Below are 21,155 nucleotides of genomic sequence, written 5' to 3' on the forward strand. Positions count from 1 at the left end.
AAAATCCGATTTGTATGAAAATTAAAATATCAATTTTCTGACTTCACCATACCATTTATATGACCATGTTAACATGGGCTAGTGTCGGCTCATATACCCATTTACCTAACACCCTGTATATTTTAACCATTTAAACTTAAACTAAAATGAAAGCAAATAATTCGATTCCTCTTATTTATTACCTTAGTTTTAACACTAGTACATAACAATACATAAACATAAATAATCAACACAACACGGTTCAGGTCACTGGGACGGAACATAAGCCAGCCCAGACGGATTTAAATAAACGCATTACTTACAATCACGTAACAAATACCACGCTGACATCACTCCTAACAACTGCTAATTACAATTAGATCCCCTTAAGTTCAACGTGTAAACAATAACTGACATTCTTAGTCCGTTAACAAAAAATAATAATCAAGAAAAAAGCGGAACACTCTAATTTTCATAAAGCGCAAAATATATCCAAAGTTCTCCTTTGATAACCAGTTTAATACGTTTGGTGGCCGATTTCTTAGACTACATATCACGAGGCGGACAGTAAACTGTATTTAATGTAGTTTAATGTCATCGGCACCTCTAAATCCATCTAAGCGGCAAATCTGTCAGACGAAGTTAAGATTACAGAAATGAGGGCTCATTTTACGTAACTACCGTCTCTTAGTTATTGATACAATGGTGAAAGTTGATGACATTGGTGGTCATAGATGCTAGGGCCCCGAAGATGGTATATTTCTGATTACTCCAGCCCCGTCTGGTGGTCATCGTTTGGGACTAGTGGAGGTAAGCGTGGGCGGCGACGGGAGCGACGGCCTTGACGACGGCGGCGCCCACCGGCTCCTTGTGCACGACGGCGTTGAATCCGTTGTGGGGGTCGGCGGTGTACTCCACGACGCGCCGGGTGCCGTCGGGCTCCACCAGCGAGTACGAGCCTTGGACTACGTCGCCGTTTCTGGTCTCTTGCTGGTTCTTGGAGTCACCTGCGAAAGAAATAAGAACATGGGTTACTTCGGGTGATGTGTTTAGTTAATAGAGTCTAAAATGATTGAAACTCAATCTAACTCGATTTAAACACTGACGTATATTTGGACTCAATATTAAAATTCAGCCAATGAAAGTCTATAACAATCAATCTATACTTGACCGAATCAAGTTTTGAAGGCACTTTCCTAATACGGAGATTTTTAAGCTACTGCTTCTTTACATGCCGTTATCAATATGAAATTGTCTACGTGACATAATATTCAGCTCGAAAGGGTAGTAAACCAAGCGAAAATTATAAAATCTTGTGTATACCATACCTGTCAAAGCATCCTGAATGTCGTAAGCGTATGAATACTGGGGGTTGGGGTCGTATTCGTCGACCGGAGCCGCCACCTTAGCGATGGCGTGTCCGACGCCGACGGCGTAAGGCGCTGCGTAAGGCGCTGCGTAAGCGGGCGCGTGTGCCACCACCGGCGCCGCCAGCCCCAGCGGCCGCCCGTAGGCGTAGGGCGCCGCCACCGGCACTACGCCGCCCAAGGCGCCGCTGCACACCGCTAGGACAGTAGCTACGATGATGACCTGAAAACCGACGTTTGATATAGTATCATTTTTGATAAAAAAAACTTTTGATATATTATAAGTGAAGGGGTCGGACTGGCCGACTCGTGATCCGGGGAACGCGGGTTCGGTCCCCGCCGCCGCTCGACTATTGTGGTGAGCTCACTCGTGACACAAGCATATTTAGCTTAGTACGAGGGGCTAACGGGAGTATTAGTAATTTGTGTAATAACAAATTACTAATAATCTTTAAAAAAAAAAGGATTTTATCATGTTTCTAATTATTTTTATACATGTTTTTAAAATTTAATTTATGTTAAAGAAACATCTTAACTTTCCCAACGTTTCAGTTTTACAATATTGGGTTAAAACATAGGCCTACCTAATCATGAAACTTTAAATCCATGACAAATTCTACAGAAATAATTATTATTTACACTTATTATTGAGTAATTAAGATCTAATATCAAAAGGTATCGTACCTTCATGTTGAGTAGGTTCGACGTTCCCAAGTGTTGTGAGTGCAGAGGGTTGCGCATGCACCGCTTTTATACACGCATGCGCAGTTCAAACGCCCGCCTTAGAAAAATGCAGCTCTATGCGGCCGGCCCTATTCCCTTTACGTTGGTGTGTATGATTTATTCATAATACGTTTATTTATTGCATATTGGTTAAGGTTGCGGTGCTAATCATAATCAATCAAGCTAAAATTAACGTCTCTAACATCATAAAAAGATAGATACCTTACAATTTTAGCAGGACCTTTAAAGTAAGTAAGAAACATAGATAATCATGTTTTTGGAAACGTTAGTTTATGAATAACCATTTATTTTATTAAATTTTAAACTGTTAGGGATATATTAAGTCCGCTACAGAGCAATAAACACAGTGGTTGGTAGTAACATAATAAATATATTGGTATCAAAGCACACGTAGAATATTTACAATAGAGAGTTCGGCACAGCCATTACACAGCATGCATGCTTACCTTAGACCAATGTTGAAGACCAAGTTCCTTCAGTAAGCCATTCAAATACACTGCTTCTTTCATAGCTTCCGCTAAACTTACAAATTCAGCCTCACAAGTCGACGTCGCAACGATGCGTTGCTTTTGTGATGCCCATGAGATACCTGCTCCGCCTAAAATGAAAACATAGCCGGTAAAAGATCGTCTATCTGTTTCACAGTTACCCCAATCTGCATCCGCATAACCTTGAATGCACTTACCCATCGGTTTAAATGTTAAACCCTGAGTAATCGTACCTTTTAGGTACCTAAGGATCCGCTTTGCAGCTCTCCAATGAGTTTCCTGAGGATTCTCTGAAAATTGTGCGAGTTTTGCCGTCGCGTTCGCGATATCTGGTCTAGTCGCTACGCTCAAGAACATAAGTGCCCCTATGAGTTCTCGGAACGGAAAAGACTTTCCTCCTTCATCCTTCTCTTTGCCACTCATAGCTATCTTTCCCATCTCCATTGGAGTTTGTACAGGATTACAGTCCCTCTCGAACTGTATTCTTCGATAATTTTCACCCTAAGTTGTTCAGGCTTTGGCAGCTCGTCTCTACTTTCAATGGCGCATCTGAAGTTCTCATAGCTTGCTGGTAAACTATACAGCAACATAATCGCTAAAAGATCATCATGGATCACGATGTCCATTTCTTCTAACTTATCGACAGCTTCAAAAAATAAATCAAGATGTTCGCATACGTTCTGATCCTCACTCATCTTGTGTAGCATGAGCCTTTTCATCAGGGTCGCTTTTTTCGCAGGTCCACGTGATACGAACAGACTCTCTAATTTCAGCCAAACCTCTCGTGCAGTCTTCAATCTTTTCACATGATGAACAACACTCGGATCCAATGACAAAATCAACTCCGATCTTGCCTTTCTGTCAGCAAAATCCCATGCTGTTGATAATGTCTCATCCGTGGGTTTTGACTTTTCTCCACTTACATATTCCCAAAAATCATTTCTGATCAATAGGGCTTCTACTTGCACTTTCCAACTATCATAGTTGTCTTTTCTCAATAACTCAATACGTACATTCGACATTCTGTTCACGTCACTTTATACGAAATTATTTTCACGACAAACTATTTTAAAATGTTACTTTGCTCTGGGGCTCTGGGCCCATAACCCTTGTTAGGGATATATTAAGTCCGCTACAGAGCAATAAACACAGTGGTTGGTAGTAACATAATAAATATATTGGTATCAAAGCACACGTAGAATATTTACAATAGAGAGTTCGGCACAGCCATTACATAAACAATAGTTTATTTATATGACTAACAAAGTCCATCTGTCCTCCATCCATTTAGTAGATTTTAAAATAAATTAATATGGCTATTTAACATCACATAGATGTATCGTGCCAAATAAACAATATTCTATTCTATTAATATCCTTTTAATTAAAAATTAATTTAATTATAGTTAATAAAAAAAGCTAACATAACTTTACATAATTCGAAATTAATATGCTTAGTTTACATGCATGTTTAAAAGTCGTGTACATAGCATACCTAGGTACAGCTAGAGACCGTACATACACCAACTAACGGCTATTATTCCATTTTATTCAAATATGACCTTAATGTTTATCGGTCTATGAGTGCTAGGTAGTGTCCGTATGTCACAAGTTTTTGGGTCACAGCTGCAACACACATTCCGAAAAGATCAGTCAGTCATTTTCAAATAAGTGGAGTAAAGCAAATCAAATTGATATAATATCTATCTTCAATCGGCCTGTAATAGACAAGTGAGCATTGAATTCTGTATCCTTCCCATGCGTTTATTTACTGGCCTTGTCAATTTACAAGAAGTTATTCCCTGTGGTGGTTGCTTTTGTACGTCACTCACGCGTTGGGTGCCACAATATTTAAACGCAGTATACACTCGTAAGAGTTGTGGAAGTTCACATAAAGTCAGCATTTTTCCCCTTTTTATTTTAGTTCTACATTGGCTGTTCTCGTTTAGCTGCATATAAATTGCAATGCATGTTATCACTGCTGGGTGTGTGATAGTGGCCGCGCTACATTCGAAGATAATTCAGAATAGCCCTGCCCTTATACGGATTAATTGAACCAGTGTAGAATTATTATAGAGTGGAACTAAAGGACATGAAATAAAATATTATTACCTAATTTATGTAAGATACAAAGCTACTAATAAATTACCAACACAACTAATTATGTTTTTTTAATGTGATAATTATTAGAACACCATACCATGCCACATTCTTAAAAAACTTTTGTTAATTTACTAATCAAAATCAAAATCTAAATTTTCTTTATTTGTTTAGACTAATTAAATTAGTTCTTGCAAATCGTCAAATGCTCTTAAGGAGCCTATACATGTCTCATTATTTTTTTGCCCTACCAGCGCTTCGAGACAAACATTTGGCAAGTGCTGAGAAGAAGCGCCGCAACAAACTCAGTCACCACTGTCTGCCGGTTTAAAAATATAAAAAAGTAGGAAGTTACAATACATTCAGAAGCAAGTTACTTACCACGCGCTCCCGTTGATAGAAGGTGGCCTTTAAGACGCCCATCTAGCACGAGACCGCGTGGCAGTTTTGAATATATTTATTTATTTATTTAGTGCCGTGCTAATTTCTAGGTTAATTGTTGCGTTTTGATACATATATATTTTATGTCAGGTATATCTTTCCTTGACCAGTCCCCGAAGGCAGCGCCTGTTCACAGACGTGACGTGTGAACCAGCCATCGCTTCACTCGACCATATTATAGGGAATGTAACGACACGCCACTACCCCAGAGACATTTTAGTGAGCATGACAAGTCTAAGATATCCTTCTGGCTAAGTGCCAGATATAAAACTATTTAGGAGACAAGGCAAGAAAACTCTAGAGAGAAAAGCAAAATCGTTAGTATATACCATACTTTTATTTAAGTAATACCATATTTCCAATTATTATTATAATCAATTACGAAAATAATATACGTAATTGGTATAAATACTTTATATAATTAATTGAAAAGTTTTATTAATAATAATTGGGAAATATACAACCATCATAATTATTTTTTTCTCTAATATGAACAATGCGATGCGATTTTTATTTTACACAAAAATATTTATGGGATTATTTATGGATACTTGAAACAATTTATTATTATTATTTTATTTTTATTTTTTTCGATAGTATAATTTATTAAACAGGTAAACAATATACTAATATTATAAATGCGAAAGTTTGGATGTCTGGATGTTTGTTACTGTTTCACGCAAAAACTACTAAACGGATTTTGATGAAACTTTACAGTATCATTGTTTATAACCCAGAATAACATTTAAGCTATAATTTATGTCGATCTGTGACAAACGAAATTTCACGCGGGTGAAACCGCGGGCAAAAACTAGTAATTACATAATACAATAAATAATTAACCTACATAGACTAAATGTTTAAAACAAATATTTTTTTGGGATTAACGTTATTATCAATTTATTACAACAATGTTATCACTAATTTACGATATGATTTTTAGCAAAAGGCGACATCTATAATCTAAGTTCATATCATCCAGTGAACTACAAGAATCCGTGTTTTTACTGACATCTGTTCAAAAATTCTTGTACTACCTGCTTAAACTTTTAACACTTTCAGACAGATTTTCCCATTTTTTGGGAAATATTTTTTGTTTTGTGGTCCACAATTTTATTGATTCTGATTATTGTCTCAAAACTGCCGTTAGCACTGTGTTGTTGTTAATGTCACAATAATTGTTATGTAATGTTACATTTATATTAAAACAGTTATCGAGCTCTAATTGAAAAATATTAAAAAATGACTTAATTCCTTAAATGCAATAACTTTGTCTATTTTGCAAATTGACTATGATGCATGGATACAGTTTTGAATACATTTAGTGAAATATAAATAAATCCTAAATAACATCAGCTGCTGATTCAAACCCAGCCCAGTGAGTAGTGGTGATAAAAAAGGCAAAACTAAATACCCAAGATTGCAACACCGATCATTTCTGTTTATGAAATGGAAACGTCACTTTTCTTTTCCATGAATGTGTAAAAAAATCCAACAAACAGTGCTTTGTGATGTGTTTATAATAATCGTTTTTAGTTAGATAATAAGTAAAATGGCAGATTTTGATGCAATTTATCCAGATGAGACTGAGAGTGAGGAGAATATAGAGGAGACACATGTGACGTTAGTGCCAGATCCAATAGTCGTCCGTGGAGCTGGTAACATGACAGTGTAAGGTTCAATTTTATGTTCATAATATCAGCTGTTCAGCGTAAAACATCATACTAACTCGTATCTCGCTCTCCCAAAAATATGAGACACGTATGAGCAAAATCTATTCTTGTTCTTTGTCGTCTGCGTTCAATGGCATTGAGGTGATTTCTTGAGTCGGATATTGACCTGGCGCCAATTTCAATTTTCTTGAGAACACGAACATGATAAATTAATACCAATTGCATACGTGTAAAGGTCATTTGATTTCTTAGTCCATGATTTATCTTAATCACAATTTCTTGACGAATTTAGATATCTCATCTTACAAAAATCCTTTGTAGTTTGTAGTTGTCCATTCTTACAAAAAAAAAGCCTCATTCTTTTTTTTGTAAGAATGGGCCTACAATTTTCCACATTTTGAACTGCAAGTTATTTTTATTTTTGATGCATCAATACAAAGTTTATTAAGCTTTGTGTTATGATTTGGCCTGCCATAATGTTGTTCTTATTTGTGTTTTATTATGTAAACAATCTTTATTATATAATAATAAGCTTACTAATAAATTAGATTAAAAAGTTACTTTTAATTAAAATATTGGTCTTTATTGAAACTTTTAATGTAGGTTTTGAATCAATTATATCTTTGTTTAGCTATGTACTTTTTGATGCAGTAGGATATAAAATTTTAATACACCATGGCCATGCTCCATAAATACAATATTCTAACATTGTCATCTGTTCAAGGTTGATTTATGTGGAAACAAAGTGTACTCAAGGAGTATAGATGGCAAGGTCAAGAATGAGCAAACATTTATAATATTGCTTACATTAATGCTATCAATATTGGTTGTTATTTGCACTTCATTTAGATACCTACTCATTCCTAATTATGGCCCATCTATCCTTAATTGAAGAACTCATTAATATAATTACTAATGCATGGATTTTGTAAGGCAGTGCAGTTAATCTACTACATTATATTGTTTATAATATTATCATTGATATTTTTTGACTGTTGAAAAGAAGCTTTAATATTGATTTTTGTTTTTCAGTTTTGGCTTAAGCAACCGCTTTAATACGGAGTTCCCATCTGGGCTGCAGTCGCGAGTGGCACCCGAAGAGTACCAGGCGACGGTGGCCCGCATCAACAGCGTTCTAAAGAAGACCTTGCCTGTCAACGTCAAATGGCTGTTCTGTGGCTGTGTTTGCTGCTGTTGTACATTAGGATGCTCTCTCTGGCCAGTTATATGCCTTAGTAAAAGGGTAAGTGTATGTACTAAATTGCAGTATTTACATAATTTTTCTATAACTGTTCTCATTTATAATTGGACCCATTTATGCAAACAAGAACCAACCCACAGCAGGGTGGTTTCGAGAAAACGAGACTTTTGTAAACAGATGTTGCAAAATGCGTACATAATATATTAATGAATGATTACTTGTTAATCTTATGTGGGATACTGCAGCCTATCTAGGAATATCAGATTTATAAATTTTATAAAGTTATAATATAAAGTAAATCGATAAAAACCGGTTGGTTCTTTCTTGCAAAAACATATTTTGTTGCTTAGTTCTTTCTTGCAAAACGGATGTAAGATTTCTTGTTGTGATATTTCTAAAAATTAAAGTCATTCTATATAAAATATAGTTTTTAATGCCATTTATTAGATAGTAAATCATTATCTTTCATTTAATACGAAAATTATACGATGGAATCACGAACTCTTAAAACTAAAATCACTATTAATATCGTCTTCTACCTCAAAATCGTTAGGGCCGGTAAAACCGTCAATATCGTCTTCTATGTTGCTACTTTTCAGGGTTTTTTAGAAATCGTGTGTGTCGTTTTGGTATAAGATGCAGAATAATTGTAACATTCTGTTAGTTTAGCCTCAGATATAGCTTTTCCTGTAGGCTAAAGGAAGTCCATATCACTTTTGGTTATCACGGCCCTGCTTCTGATATTTGTCTGTACATTAACTTCTTTGTGCCGTGTGGGGACGGCCATAAATAATAGGTACTCTTCCCCACCGCCAACAGGAGTCGTGTCGTAAGAGGAGACAGATCTCCAAGTCTTTGACTCGCGACCTACGCCAATTTAATACAGACCGTATAAAAGAAGCGATTGAGCGTAACAAGAGCTCTAAAGTATTCGCAAGAGATCTGCCTATTGGCCAAAGCCTACAAATCAAGGTGAAGACTGAGGATGGCAGAGACATCTCGTTGGGGCCTGAGTTATTGGAAGAGGTTGAGAAGTTCTACGGACGGAAGATACGGAACGTACGGAAGTTGTACGTACACCTGTCACAAATCTAGCCGAAGATCCAAGAGCTAGATTGACCCAACACTGGAATCACGGCTGAGCTTTTGAAAGGAACGCCGGTACTAAAGGCTCTTCAGAAGCTGTTTTATTCCGTCATCCTCGAGGGAAAACGCCTACGGCATGGCACAGAAGTGTGGTGATACTCTTCTTCAAAAAAGGCGACAAAACTTTGTTGAAGGATTATAGACCCATCTCACTTCTGAGCCATGTCTACAAGCTGTGTCTGGTCTAGACAAAGTGCAAATTAACCAGTCGAAAAGCCCCTTTTTTGTATGGAGTTTTGACCGATTCGATTTTCGATTCGATTAAAAAGTGCGTTTTGTCTAGGGGGGCTGTTTTCGAGAGTCATCACGAATCGTCTCATTCATGATTTGTCAACGTCGTTATTTCGTTTCGAAGAACAGGCTAAGGTCATAGATCATACTGCCTCGTCTCATCTCTTTATTTTTTCTTGAGTAGAGTTTTAAAATGCATAAATATATTATTCAAATCATTTTATGTTAAAGGTACCAACAATGCAACGATAAGAACGGATTTTTATTTTTTTTAAATAAAGCTTAATTTTAACACTATTAAGAACTATGCTAAGTACATGGACCTTTTATTTTCGTGTAAATACTGCGGAAATTTGCGAGAATAAGAACTATGCTATGTGGTTCCTTCAAGACCAACCTAATTTGATTATTCAAACAAGAACAAAACTCTTTGGTTCTGCTTATTTATAAAAAAATTGTAACTATTTTTGCTAAATGGAACCAACCAACATTGGTTCTGGTTTGCATAATTAGTTTAATTAAGTGTTTAGGTACCATGCTGTTTAGTTCTTTATAGTTTTTTAAAAGTTGGCCAAAGTGGGTTGGTTCCGCAAGTGACAGTGCTGTATCTCTGTTGTTAGTCGTTGTAAAGGAACCAAATTTTTTTACAAGATAGAATGCGTTATTTGAGCGCCATCTATGTACTTAACTCAATTTCACTCAAACTGTGGGTTGGTTCCCGTTTGCATAAATGGGTCCAATTATATTCATTGAATGATTCAATTCAAGATTATTGCACCAATTATTCTCAGCAGGCCCATTTGATTATTCTGAAACAGTATAAAGTTGCTAATGTATAGGTCAACTTTCTTGTCAAGTCTTAAGTTTCCAACAGATACTGGTGCAGGATTTCTTAATAATGTGAAATACTTTCTTTTCTTTTAGACTCAACACTCTCTCAACAAATTATTGGAATGGGAGAACAGCAGATTATACAACAAGCTGGGACTCCGCTGGCGCCTGACGAAGCAGCACTGTGACTCGTCATCTATGATGGAATATGTACTTCTTATAGAATTCATACCCAAAATACCAATATACAGGCCTGACTAAATTCTCTGCTCCAAGGCTTGCCTGTGGGCTACATAAACGATCTGTAAATAATATAATCCTAAAATCGTAAACAATATTGTATCATCGCATCTAGCATTATGTATGTTACAAGTGACCACAATAAGCGATTTGTGCACAAGCATTTCGGCCCAGGGTACAATCAATAATTAGCATTGACTAATAACTTTAAGAAAAGAATATCACACTCCATATTTTCAATGATAGCCCAGAAATACATGTGTCAAAGAAATTTTATGTTCTTTGGGTGTCTATATAAATCAGTATAGGTACTAAAAACAAGAACTTGCAGCAGCAACTCGTATAAGTAGATCTAAGGAGCTTTATCAAATTGGAGTGTGGAAGTTGTAGTAAGAAAATTTGCAAATCAGATTGTGCACAGTACTTGGGTAAGTCTTACACTTCCTTGTAAACGGACAAATAAATTTAAATGGTATAGTTACTTGCTTTTTGTGTATAGATGTCACTGAAAATTGCAAGCTTTTATTTGCTTAAATGCAAAATGTTAACTTAATGTGTATGTTAAAGTACTATACTTCTTAAGATAATACTTAATGATCTTAATGATGTTAAATTCGTATTGTTGGGAAGTTGTTGGGTTTTAGAAACTATCCTCTTCGAAAAATGAGGCTGGCAAAAAAGAAATAGTTAGGTTTCTACTTTATTAGTTGAATCTTGTGTGTGACTCATACACATTACTCACTTTTAACTTTGTGCTGCAGTTATTTTTTAACGTTTCGACCTTTAGACATTACTTCAGATAACTTTATATCTGATAGTTTATGTTGAAGTGCTTGTAATCTAGTAATAATAACCTATGTTTTATAATTAATGTTGTAACTTGTATGATGATTTACTGTATAGCAGTTTTTATGTTAGAGAAATAAAATGTTAGTGGGAACACCTACTAAATTGGTGGGCAAACAAACTGATATGGTTACAGCCGTTATCCAGCCTTACAACCGTCATAAACATTATTAGAACAGTTAGGTATGTGATATGCAATTTGTTTTGTAATCACTTAGCTTCGTGCAATATAGTCAGCTCTATTTTTACTCACGTTTATGAATGCCATTTCTATTGGTATAACACTCATTCGTTCTCTCAATTTGTCGTAATTAATTCTATTGGTTGCAATAAACGTAAGTCAATTTCATTGATAACAAATCATATTTTGTAACTTTTAAAATTTTCTTCGTATTGTTTTCCAGCCTGATACTTTACTAAATGTATGTTTTGTACCTGAATTGTCAGTTTCTACAGATTTAGGAATACGTTAAAGCCATAGCGAGGAAATACGAAAGATAATTCTTAATTAATACGCTAGGGAAATGTTCGGGACTGTGTTATTAGACAATTAGTTATTATAAAAGTATGTACGTATTCTATATTAGAAAAATCCCGCCCTCTTTTCCCTTTTCAACGTGTTGTGAATGTGCCGGATTTTCGTTAAATATTGTAGTCGCTATTTCGCAATAAAGTCTCACCGCATTCATAACTATTGGGAGAACACAAATTGGAGCGTTGTCTTGCCATCCAACATGTCTCAAGTTGTTTTTGTCGGCAACGGTTGAAAAGTGAACAGGGTATGTTGACATTAAGTTGTAATTTAAGGAATTGTAAATATTTTAAGTACGTATAGATTATTTTTGTTCAAATAAAGCTCACTTAATGTGATGTAATGAGGCATGTTTTATTTTACTTCTTAGCAATTCCATCATTCAAGTGCTATTGTTTTGCATCAGACTTAACGAATTTGTTTACCCAGGTGTAAATCTAACAACGCTAAAGTCACGATTTGAATAGGTACTACTTAATTATACTGACTTGTTAACCCAATCAATCCAACCACGATGTTTCATAATCGGGAGAGCGCGTTAGTTTTGGGTAGGTATTATTTTATAGCTACGATTCTCTTACGTTATGTACCAAGGCGCCATAAAATCAGTCTAATTTATTGGAAACAAGAACGCTATGCGTGCGTTCCGTCTACGCGACGTACAGCAGGCTAGGTGACGTAAGCAACGCGTACGCGCAACTCATAATAATACTTAGTAAGTACTAGCATAACAAATAAAATATCATGAAATAATTGACATTTAGATTTTATTTCATTACTTATACATAAATAAATTCATTGTATTATACACAAAAATACTTAAGGCACTTAATATTATGGTCCCTCGAAACAATAATTATTAACATTTAAATGACACAAACAGAACCTAACAAAATATACAAATTATTACAAAAAATATATCAACTGTACGTAGAATAATTGGATTTCATAGATACAATTACAACATATTGACTTTATAAACCAACATAAGAAGTAACGTTAACTTATCAGCTGATTATATTATACATGGCATCAATAAATACATATATTTTTGTAACGCGTCGTACGAATTGCTTTTTAAGTTAAACTTATTGAGTAACCCACACTTTGCTTGACAAAGAAAATGGATACTTACTGCATTGTATTATTTGGTTTAGTTATAAAACATAATATACAATTTAAAGCATTATAACGTCACCTACAAGCTGCTAACTCAGCCACTCGGCTGTAATCTCAGGTATAAAATAAGTAGCAAAACTATAATAATATGTATACAACTAAATTTTCAGATCATATCAGGACTATTATACATAAACGTAATATAATTACACAACCTTTACCAACTAAGATAATTAATACTCTAACGAAGGGGCGTTTTAGTTAAATAAAAGCACTAATATTTACAATCAGTCATTACAAACTAATCTTGCATTTTTAAATAACGCTCATATACAGGCCACTTTATTCGTCCGTTAAAAACTACCTGTACATACAGCTACTTAGTTTTATTATGGCAACAAGAGTGCAAAACTCATTTTAGTAATTGTACATAATAAATGGCTTAAATTGTCTAATTTTTTGTAAAAATGGACGTTGGTTACGCAAAAAGGTGCTCTCTAAATGTTGTCATAGCAAAAAATGGAAATATATTGCACTAACTAGTATTAACTATTATACCCCCCATATCGTCGAGGGGTAGTTAAGATTAAGGACCGGTTTCTTTATAAAAAAAATGTAGATAGTTGTCATCTATCAAAGAAAAATTAATAAAATCGCCAACTACCAGACATCTATCTCTTTTCGAGACCTGTTAAAACAAGATTTGTAGTTTATCTAACAGTAAGTTTTAGGCTGTCAGCGACTTTATCAACAAGTTTATGAAACTGGCCCTTTTGATATGATAGACAGTCAGTCTTCATGCAATGTATCACATTGGAGTAGTATGTCTACCTGGGGCATTTAATTGGGGCTTATTTAGCTTAGTTGCACGTAATTGACGGGGAATTGTCCTTTCATGCCGTTACATTCTCCAAAGTACCATTCATCGCTGACTTTCTGCAGTACCGTTATGGTGTCTCCTATACGGAAGCGTAGGTCTCCTGGTTGCGCCGGCTCGAAGTCGTAGAGAGCCGTGGCCGTGGCAACGTGGGCCGGCTTCGCCTCGTTCGGGAGAGGCACCTTGATCTCGACGTAGCTGCACGGGAACAAACCTTCGGCGCCGCTGCGAAGACTCCCGTAAAGCCACTCGTGGTCCACTCTACGTATCAGGTTGATCCTCGAGTTTGCCTGAAAATAAAAAAATACTAATATAAAACAAACTATTTAACTATAAAATGTGAATACCTACGTTTACATACACAATACAGTTTTACGGGTGTTTTTAATAGGCAAAATTATTGCTGTCAACTACCCAATTCACCGCATTGAATATACCTAATCAACTGCCTAAGTGATGGTTGGTGAAATATTTCACAAGGTTTTCAAACGGTTTCTTTAGAAAATTCGAGAATCGACTGTTGTACAGTACAGTTATATGGGGGCGTGAACAGTGAGTCGTGACATCACACCCAGCTATTTCCATACTAGGCGGATACAGTTCCATTCTCATTTTCTATTTAATTTTACTGTCCTATTTATACCCCTCTTTACACGTCATTATGGGACTTTAACACGAAAAAGTTTTTTTACTTGTTACGGTTAGTCCAGCAGAAACCAACGATATATTTTGCAAACTAGCAGAAGTCAACCCCCTTTTTACCCGACTTCGCCAGAAGGAAGGTTATTATTACAATGAAAAGCAGGAAAATATAACAAACAAGAGCCCGAATAAAGCTATCAGTCAATGGAGTGTCGTCACAGCCAATGATTGCTTTTTATCGAGCTATCAATAGCCGTAGTACACCCGCCGAGTTTAAATGGCGAACCAAGGTTTCTTCAACCGATCCTCATGAAGTATAATGACCCTTCTCGTGCAATCAACGCCGCTATTAATACAACAAGATTTCAAGTAATTGACTTCTGACCTAGACTCATATATTAAAAGAAGTAGGTGCATTTATTTTTATACCGATAACAATTACATCGTGTAAAAGTTTTATGTGAATTACATAAATATTGTATAAATATTTAAGAACTTCTTATTACCTTAGAATTTACATCATAATATAATTATTTTTAACTAAAATAATATAGTTACTACATAATAATATTTTTCTAGCTTTGAATAATAAGGCATCTTAGGTATCGATTTAGGCAAACCGATTAACTACTTTTGAACCTAAAGATTTACGAAAGAATATCTAGAAATTAAAAAGAGATCACCAAATTACGTCACATCAGTTGCTGCAAGTTTTGCGTAATTTTTAAAACTGTCAATCGCACAGAATAGCGTTGCGAATTCAATTCGCTACAAAATCATACACTAAGGTACTTTATCTTAGGAATTACTTTTTATTTAATTTGAAGATTATCGCACTAGACATTCATTAGTAAGCATTACTTTAGGTTTGATCGGAAAATGTAAATTAAGTTAGTTGCTCTCAAATATTAGGCTTCAAATAACGGTTCCAAGTTTGATAAGTGGGTGGTGGCAATCAGACCGCATAAAAATTGCTCAAGTTTTAAAATACCTATTTATAACAATTATTTTCTTTACTCCGTTTTTTCACAAAAAAATATAATCATGACTTACACAAATAGGTCAAATTAACAAATGCTTTCATTTGACGTCGACATCGCGCTTAATTATTGCAATGTCCTCGAATTCATTAAGGTAATTATCTGGTTAACAGACAAAAGTCGTAATTGTTGTCCCTGTGTTACCATAGCTACGTCGATTTTATAAAGTAACTCATTAAATAGCTTAAAGAACCTACCTAAATAATTAATTTATATTTATTTATTACAGCAGAAATATTCAACCAATTCATCTAATGCGAGTAGATTTAAAATAAGTAAATTATGATATAAAAAAAGATATAAAAAGAATTAAAGTGTGATTCATACAATAACAAGAAATTGATTGAAGTAGATAAGATAAAGTGCGACTGATCGACACAGTTGACTCGTTTAAACAACAATCAAATCACATTTTTATATGGCGAGTGGAAGTTCGCTTTGTGATAACGATAGCCAGTTCCTGTGGCATATGTGACACCTACTCAATGGCACTGGGTATCGTCCAGCGTGTGTGATATGCGATTCATTGCGAAAACTTCGCAATCGTTTGAAACGTAGATATTGTACTGGTACAATCAGCGCGTGAACGCCCCAAACAACAGCTATCCTACAACGTCATTAAACAGGTGGTTCTAAACAATCATTGACGTAACGAAACAGACGTTATCTCTGTACCCCCAGTGAAAANTTTTTAAACAATTTTTTTAAATACTCATAAATTATGAAAATTCAAAAAATATTGATTATGAGTCATAATCAATATTTTCAAAAATGTCTTATATCAAATTATATAACAGATACCAGTGATGAAGTATGCTTAATTTGAAAGTCGTAGCTGATAAAATAAAGATTTTAGAGCCAATTATGTAAAAAACCGCGATCCGCCGATTGGTTTTTTGGCTTTTCCCAAAAAACGGAATTTTGGAGTTGTGCCCATTCATTTATTAAGGGTGCATATGCGTAGGCACTCGCTTTGAGAACTGATTAGGGGAATTACCGTGCGCTATTCACTTGTCTAATAATTAACTCTCGTTCCGACATTGCCCATTGAAATTTGAGAGTCGTAGTCCGCATAAAATATTATTATACGCGAGGCCGGCCTCCCGCGCGCGTGTTTTGTTTGGATACTAAACGGATTGTAAGCATTGAAAGTTATCATTTGTGTTTATGATGATGCATAATTGATGCAATTATGTTTGTTATGTTCTTTTTTTCTGATTATATTTTTTTGTTCCTACTCATAGAGTATCAGTGTGTATCAGTTAAACCTAATATTTTCATGAATTTGTCTATTTTAAAAATGACAATATAAAAAACATTTATAACAAAATGTTTACGTAAGCATAGGGGGAGGGGGTAAGTGCTTTGCTTACTTTTGATGACAAGGGGGGCGGGGGGGTAAAAAATGGTAAGAAATCTGCTTACGTAATACTTGAACGGCCCCATTGCCAAAGCAATAAAAAACTAAGATTTAAACACATTTATGTGCAAATGTGATTGTCAGAAAACTTTCGGTTCTCCAAGGATCGATAGACACTTCAGATAAAAATATTATACCTAGGTACTCACTTTCAGATAATGAAGTGCAACTTTTACATGATAAATTTTTAATTTCAATAAACAGAAAGGCTTTAAAACCCTTTATACTTTAAAGGGTTTTAGTTTAAAGTATGCAAGGAGACAAGACTAAGAGGATATTTATATCTTTTACATACACAATTCATTCAGTGCCATACAAATATTAGCGAAAAACGAGCATGTCTAAAATCATTTCACTTTTCTCAAAAACGTGACGTAGAATAATGAAATCCAAACAATATGGGTGCATGAGTTAACTAATATGCGAGAGTGGTTTAAAAATAAAACAAATCCTGCATCACTGGCAGCGTGCCAGCTTTGCGACCACTTTACTGCCCCGCAATAAGTACTACCATCAGCCATTGTGCCACCGCAAATACAAACGAACGCCCTGAATAATTAAACTCAATTTGCATTGAACATCTTTTGTTGGTATCTTGTTTACATAGCGTCAAGGTCAGCTCAATCATGATTTTAATAAAAATACAATTTTCATTACATACTGAGTCGAGTTTTAATCGTTTGAAACTTGTGCTTGAAGCTGTATAAATATAGGCACTGGATTTAATATGTCTCATGGAAGTACGTTCATTATAAGATCTATCTAAATTGTCAGCCCAACCTGTATGCACCTAGCGTTGATTTCTAACGATTTCTAAATACTTGGTGAAACTCAAATGTCATCAACATCATTGACAATGCCCCACGCTATGCGTTCGAAAGTGCATTTTGCGTGTGTGCTAGCGTCGTGTCACCATGTTCCTGCCGCGATGGATTCGTGTGCGCCGGTTTATGCAACGGAATCATTCCGGTCGCGCGTAACTGCTGCAATTTAGATAATTGCTTCGCTGCGCTCCAACTGGTCGCGGTAATAACGCTGCCTATGGGTATAGGAGAAATATACACGGTAGATCCGCACCAGTACTAACTGGCAAACAGCTTTATATTCTATTTGAAGGCTTTTCATTCCATTCTACCAGAAAATTACTTCCGCCAAAAAAATCTTAGTCAAGGTCAAATCAAACTGTACTTATAACAAGGGGATATTTCTCTAATGCCCGTTTTCACCATCAATCCCTCATTTTTAAGTGACCCCTATGAAAACAAAATGCCTGTTATGTGTTACCATAGGGGTCACTTACAAATTAGGGATTGATGGTGAAAACGGGCATAAGTCACCTCTTACGACGATATAGCTTTGTCGGTAGCAAGCTTACTGTTTTCCCCTTTCTTATGGTGCAGTTCTATCGTACAGCGAACAAATCAGTAACAACATAATCGTCCGTAAGTCTATGGAAATAGGGCGAAGTGTTATTCAACTTGTAGTAGATCGCTGTACGGTCGCCTGATGTACGCAGCCGGATGTATTTTTTGCATGTCACGTTATAGCAAGCAATTTAATTGTAAATTTAACTAGATTTTAACGAACAACTCGTGCGTCAATCATAACTTTAACGTAATCCATTATGCAGTTAATTCAAGGTCCTCAGCGATAATTCTAATGTTTCGCTGACCCTTAATTTATTATGCATTAACTTGCTGGTTTGCAATCTTGTTCCTTTTAACTTTAGGCAAAAATAAAAAACGTAATAATACATGCTGCTGTGCTGGGCTGCAACGAATGTCGTCGTTTCGAAGCGTTATTCTGTAAAGACTAGATTCTGATAACTTATCATCGGTTGTGTCACCTATCAGCCTTTTTGGATGGTATTTCATTTTATGTTAAGGTTTTCAGGACTTTTTTCTACAATGGCGATGTGGTCATGGTTCGCGGCAGAAAACATTGAAGTGAAAATGTTTCTGCAAGGCATGAAGAGATCGCGCGAGAACAGTCACGTCTTTTATCTCGCGCAAAGTTGAGCTACTATCAAAAGCTTTTATAGTTCGTGAGTTAAATGCACTAACTGGTACATTTGGCTTCTAGCGCTCTGCTTTCAACTCGCTCGCGAACTATTGTCAGTAGCACAGATCACAGAAACTAAAGGGCGATGTGAAAAGGGGGCGGGGCCAGTGTCGCAGCAATATGCCCAAAAACAGAACACATTGCTCGCGACAACAATGATGACAGCAACGACATCTACTATAAACTGTTTACATGTGTAAACAGTTTATAGTTCTAAAATACTGAACTGTCCTATGCATGACATTGACAGTGGGGCGCCACCGTCAAAACCGGATCGCTAGTTCCGATTTTTGCCAAACTCAATGACAGGGGGGCGCTACCATCGTTCAACTACAGGGTGTTAGGTAAATGGGTATATGAGCCGACACTAGCCCATGTTAACATGGTCATATAAATGGTATGGTGAAGTCAGAAAATTGATATCTTCATTTTAATTATTTTATTTTTCATACAAATCGGATTTTATAAAATTAATTTTGTATGACAATTTAAAAAATTAAAATGATGATATCAAATTTCTGACTTCACCATACCATTGTATCTTATCTTCACCCTGTAGTTGAACGATGGTAGCGCCCCCCTGTCATTGAGTTTGGTGGGACAGTTCAGCGTGGGTCATCTATACATTGCTAGTATTAAAGATTATGCGAACGTTGAGTACTGATACCGCAGTGGATAGACAGTTATTGACTCACCCTTGGGCATGCAGGCGAGCTCCCGATGCAGGCGCTGCTCAAGGTCATCCACAGCTGCGGCGGCGGCGGCGTCTAACCGCTGCGGCGACAGCTCGGCGCCGGCGGAGGAGCCCGAGGACCAGTCGGGCGCCGATTCCGCGGCGCCGGCGCCGCCGCTGCCGCTGTCGTCGCCGCCGGCCGTGCCGCACTGCCGCTTGCGGTACTCGGTTATAGAGAGCTGTAGGGTTGGGAAGACATTTGAATATCAAAATCAAAAATATTTATTCAGTTTAGACCACAAGTGGCACTTATGAACGTCAATAGAAAATAATAAAAAAAGAAAAAGGTAGCCCTTATGGGGCACTTTACATGTCTCCTTATCTTTTGGGCCCTACCAGCGCTTCGAGACAAACATATGGCAAGTGCTGAGAAGAAACGCCGGAACAAACTCAGTCACCACTTATTGCCAGGAATTATCTAACGGTAAGAATAGTCAAATTTAAGTACATCAAATATGTGCAGACTGAACTGACCACGCATCCTATTTAATGCTATGTACAAACAACATTCACCAGAATCGCTAAATTCAAGTGGCAGTGGGCGGGGCACACAGCTCGTGGAGCTGATGGCCGCTGGGGCAGGAAAGCTCTTGAGTGGCGACCACGAGCTGGAACGAAGCGTGGGCAGGCCTCCCACTAGGTGGACCGACGATCTGGTGAAGGTCGCGGGAGGTGCCTGGATGCGAGCGGCGCAGAACCGGTCTTTGTGGAAATCCTTGGGGGAATCCTTTGTCCAGCAGTGGACGTCTTTCGGCTGAAACGAACGAACGACGAACGAAAATCAACATTCAATGTAAGAAATGGACGAAATTCGTTACATTTGGTCCTTGTAATACATATTGCCAGTGCTGTTTTCCTCAATTCTCTTCGATATTTCTTAATTGAAGATCAATTGATTTCTATTTCTAATTGAGGAAAGACTTGTCATTACTCAATTTGTGCCACTTCTCACGTTTTGAATTGCGATTAATTATGTAGTCATTCATTTTAATGTACTAATTATTATTCATTCATAATTAATTGGCAAAACCATAAACAATGACATCATAAACACAGACATGAATACATGCACATCATTTATATAAAATGGTATGGTTTTTGAGTGATTAAATTCTTATTAAACAATAAAACCATAAAAAAGTACAGCAAATTCAATAAAATTTCATGCTTTATATTTTTACAACAGTTAAGTTCACTCACATGTTTTAGATAAGTGGTTGTAAATAAACACACATAATAAAATTATATCATACATGGCAACTGAGCAGATTCAATGTAAACATGTGCAGGCTATTAGACATCGAAGATACACAAGATAACTTAAATTATCTACTTTTGCCAACATCATAATAATTATTTATTGGGATTGAAACCATCAACTGTTGAATTTTGCAATTCTACGTGCTCGGTGACCGGACTGTAGACTAAATGGCTAACTGCACGGC

At 36.2% G+C, this 21,155-nt stretch overlaps 3 protein-coding genes across 4 annotated transcripts in view; 1 reads left to right on the forward strand and 2 right to left on the reverse strand.

The window, feature by feature from the left end:
* Window positions 1–160: 160 nt before the first annotated feature.
* On the reverse strand, window positions 161–2,113 carry CPR73 (cuticular protein RR-2 motif 73). The gene is made up of 3 exons (XM_028302771.1): window positions 2,031–2,113; window positions 1,308–1,569; window positions 161–986 (listed from the first exon to the last, which is right to left on the reverse strand). The coding sequence occupies exons 1-3, from the start codon at window positions 2,085–2,087 to the stop codon at window positions 781–783; spliced, it is 525 nt and encodes a 174-aa protein (XP_028158572.1). The 5' UTR covers window positions 2,088–2,113; the 3' UTR covers window positions 161–780.
* On the forward strand, window positions 2,093–12,161 carry LOC114351525 (cysteine-rich hydrophobic domain-containing protein 2). Of its 2 annotated transcripts, none has more exons than XM_028302773.1 (3): window positions 2,093–2,175; window positions 7,824–8,034; window positions 10,294–12,161. In XM_028302773.1, the coding sequence occupies exons 1-3, from the start codon at window positions 2,147–2,149 to the stop codon at window positions 10,459–10,461; spliced, it is 408 nt and encodes a 135-aa protein (XP_028158574.1). In that variant the 5' UTR covers window positions 2,093–2,146; the 3' UTR covers window positions 10,462–12,161. The 2 variants fall into 2 exon arrangements, with proteins under 2 accessions (XP_028158574.1, XP_028158573.1); XM_028302772.1 differs by lacking the exon at window positions 2,093–2,175 and adding an exon at window positions 6,548–6,789.
* Window positions 12,162–13,792: 1,631 nt separating this feature from the next.
* The window catches only part of upSET (SET domain-containing protein upSET), a 41,782-nt gene continuing 34,419 nt past the window's right edge, over window positions 13,793–21,155 (reverse strand). The window contains exons 18-20 of the mRNA XM_028302828.1: window positions 19,673–19,889; window positions 17,578–17,615; window positions 13,793–14,104 (exon numbers count right to left, since the gene is read on the reverse strand). Coding sequence (XP_028158629.1) covers window positions 13,793–14,104; window positions 17,578–17,615; window positions 19,673–19,889 — 567 coding nt within the window. The remainder of the gene's footprint in view (window positions 14,105–17,577; window positions 17,616–19,672; window positions 19,890–21,155) is intronic.

Source organism: Ostrinia furnacalis, unplaced genomic scaffold, assembly GCF_004193835.3.
Source record: "Ostrinia furnacalis isolate ACB-3 unplaced genomic scaffold, ASM419383v2 OfSCF1160, whole genome shotgun sequence".
NCBI classification, from domain to species: domain Eukaryota; kingdom Metazoa; phylum Arthropoda; class Insecta; order Lepidoptera; family Crambidae; genus Ostrinia; species Ostrinia furnacalis.

Coding starts and splice junctions, on each gene's coding strand:
- CPR73 (XM_028302771.1), bottom strand. CDS start 2,087: ATGCGCAACCCTCTGCACTCACAACACTTGGGAACGTCGAACCTACTC. Junction 1,570..2,030: donor CGAACCTACTCAACATGAAG/GTACGATACCTT, acceptor GTCGGTTTTCAG/GTCATCATCGTAGCTACTGT. Junction 987..1,307: donor CATTCAGGATGCTTTGACAG/GTATGGTATACA, acceptor TTTCTTTCGCAG/GTGACTCCAAGAACCAGCAA.
- LOC114351525 (XM_028302772.1), top strand. CDS start 6,671: ATGGCAGATTTTGATGCAATTTATCCAGATGAGACTGAGAGTGAGGAG. Junction 6,790..7,823: donor GGAGCTGGTAACATGACAGT/GTAAGGTTCAAT, acceptor TTTGTTTTTCAG/TTTTGGCTTAAGCAACCGCT. Junction 8,035..10,293: donor TTATATGCCTTAGTAAAAGG/GTAAGTGTATGT, acceptor CTTTTCTTTTAG/ACTCAACACTCTCTCAACAA.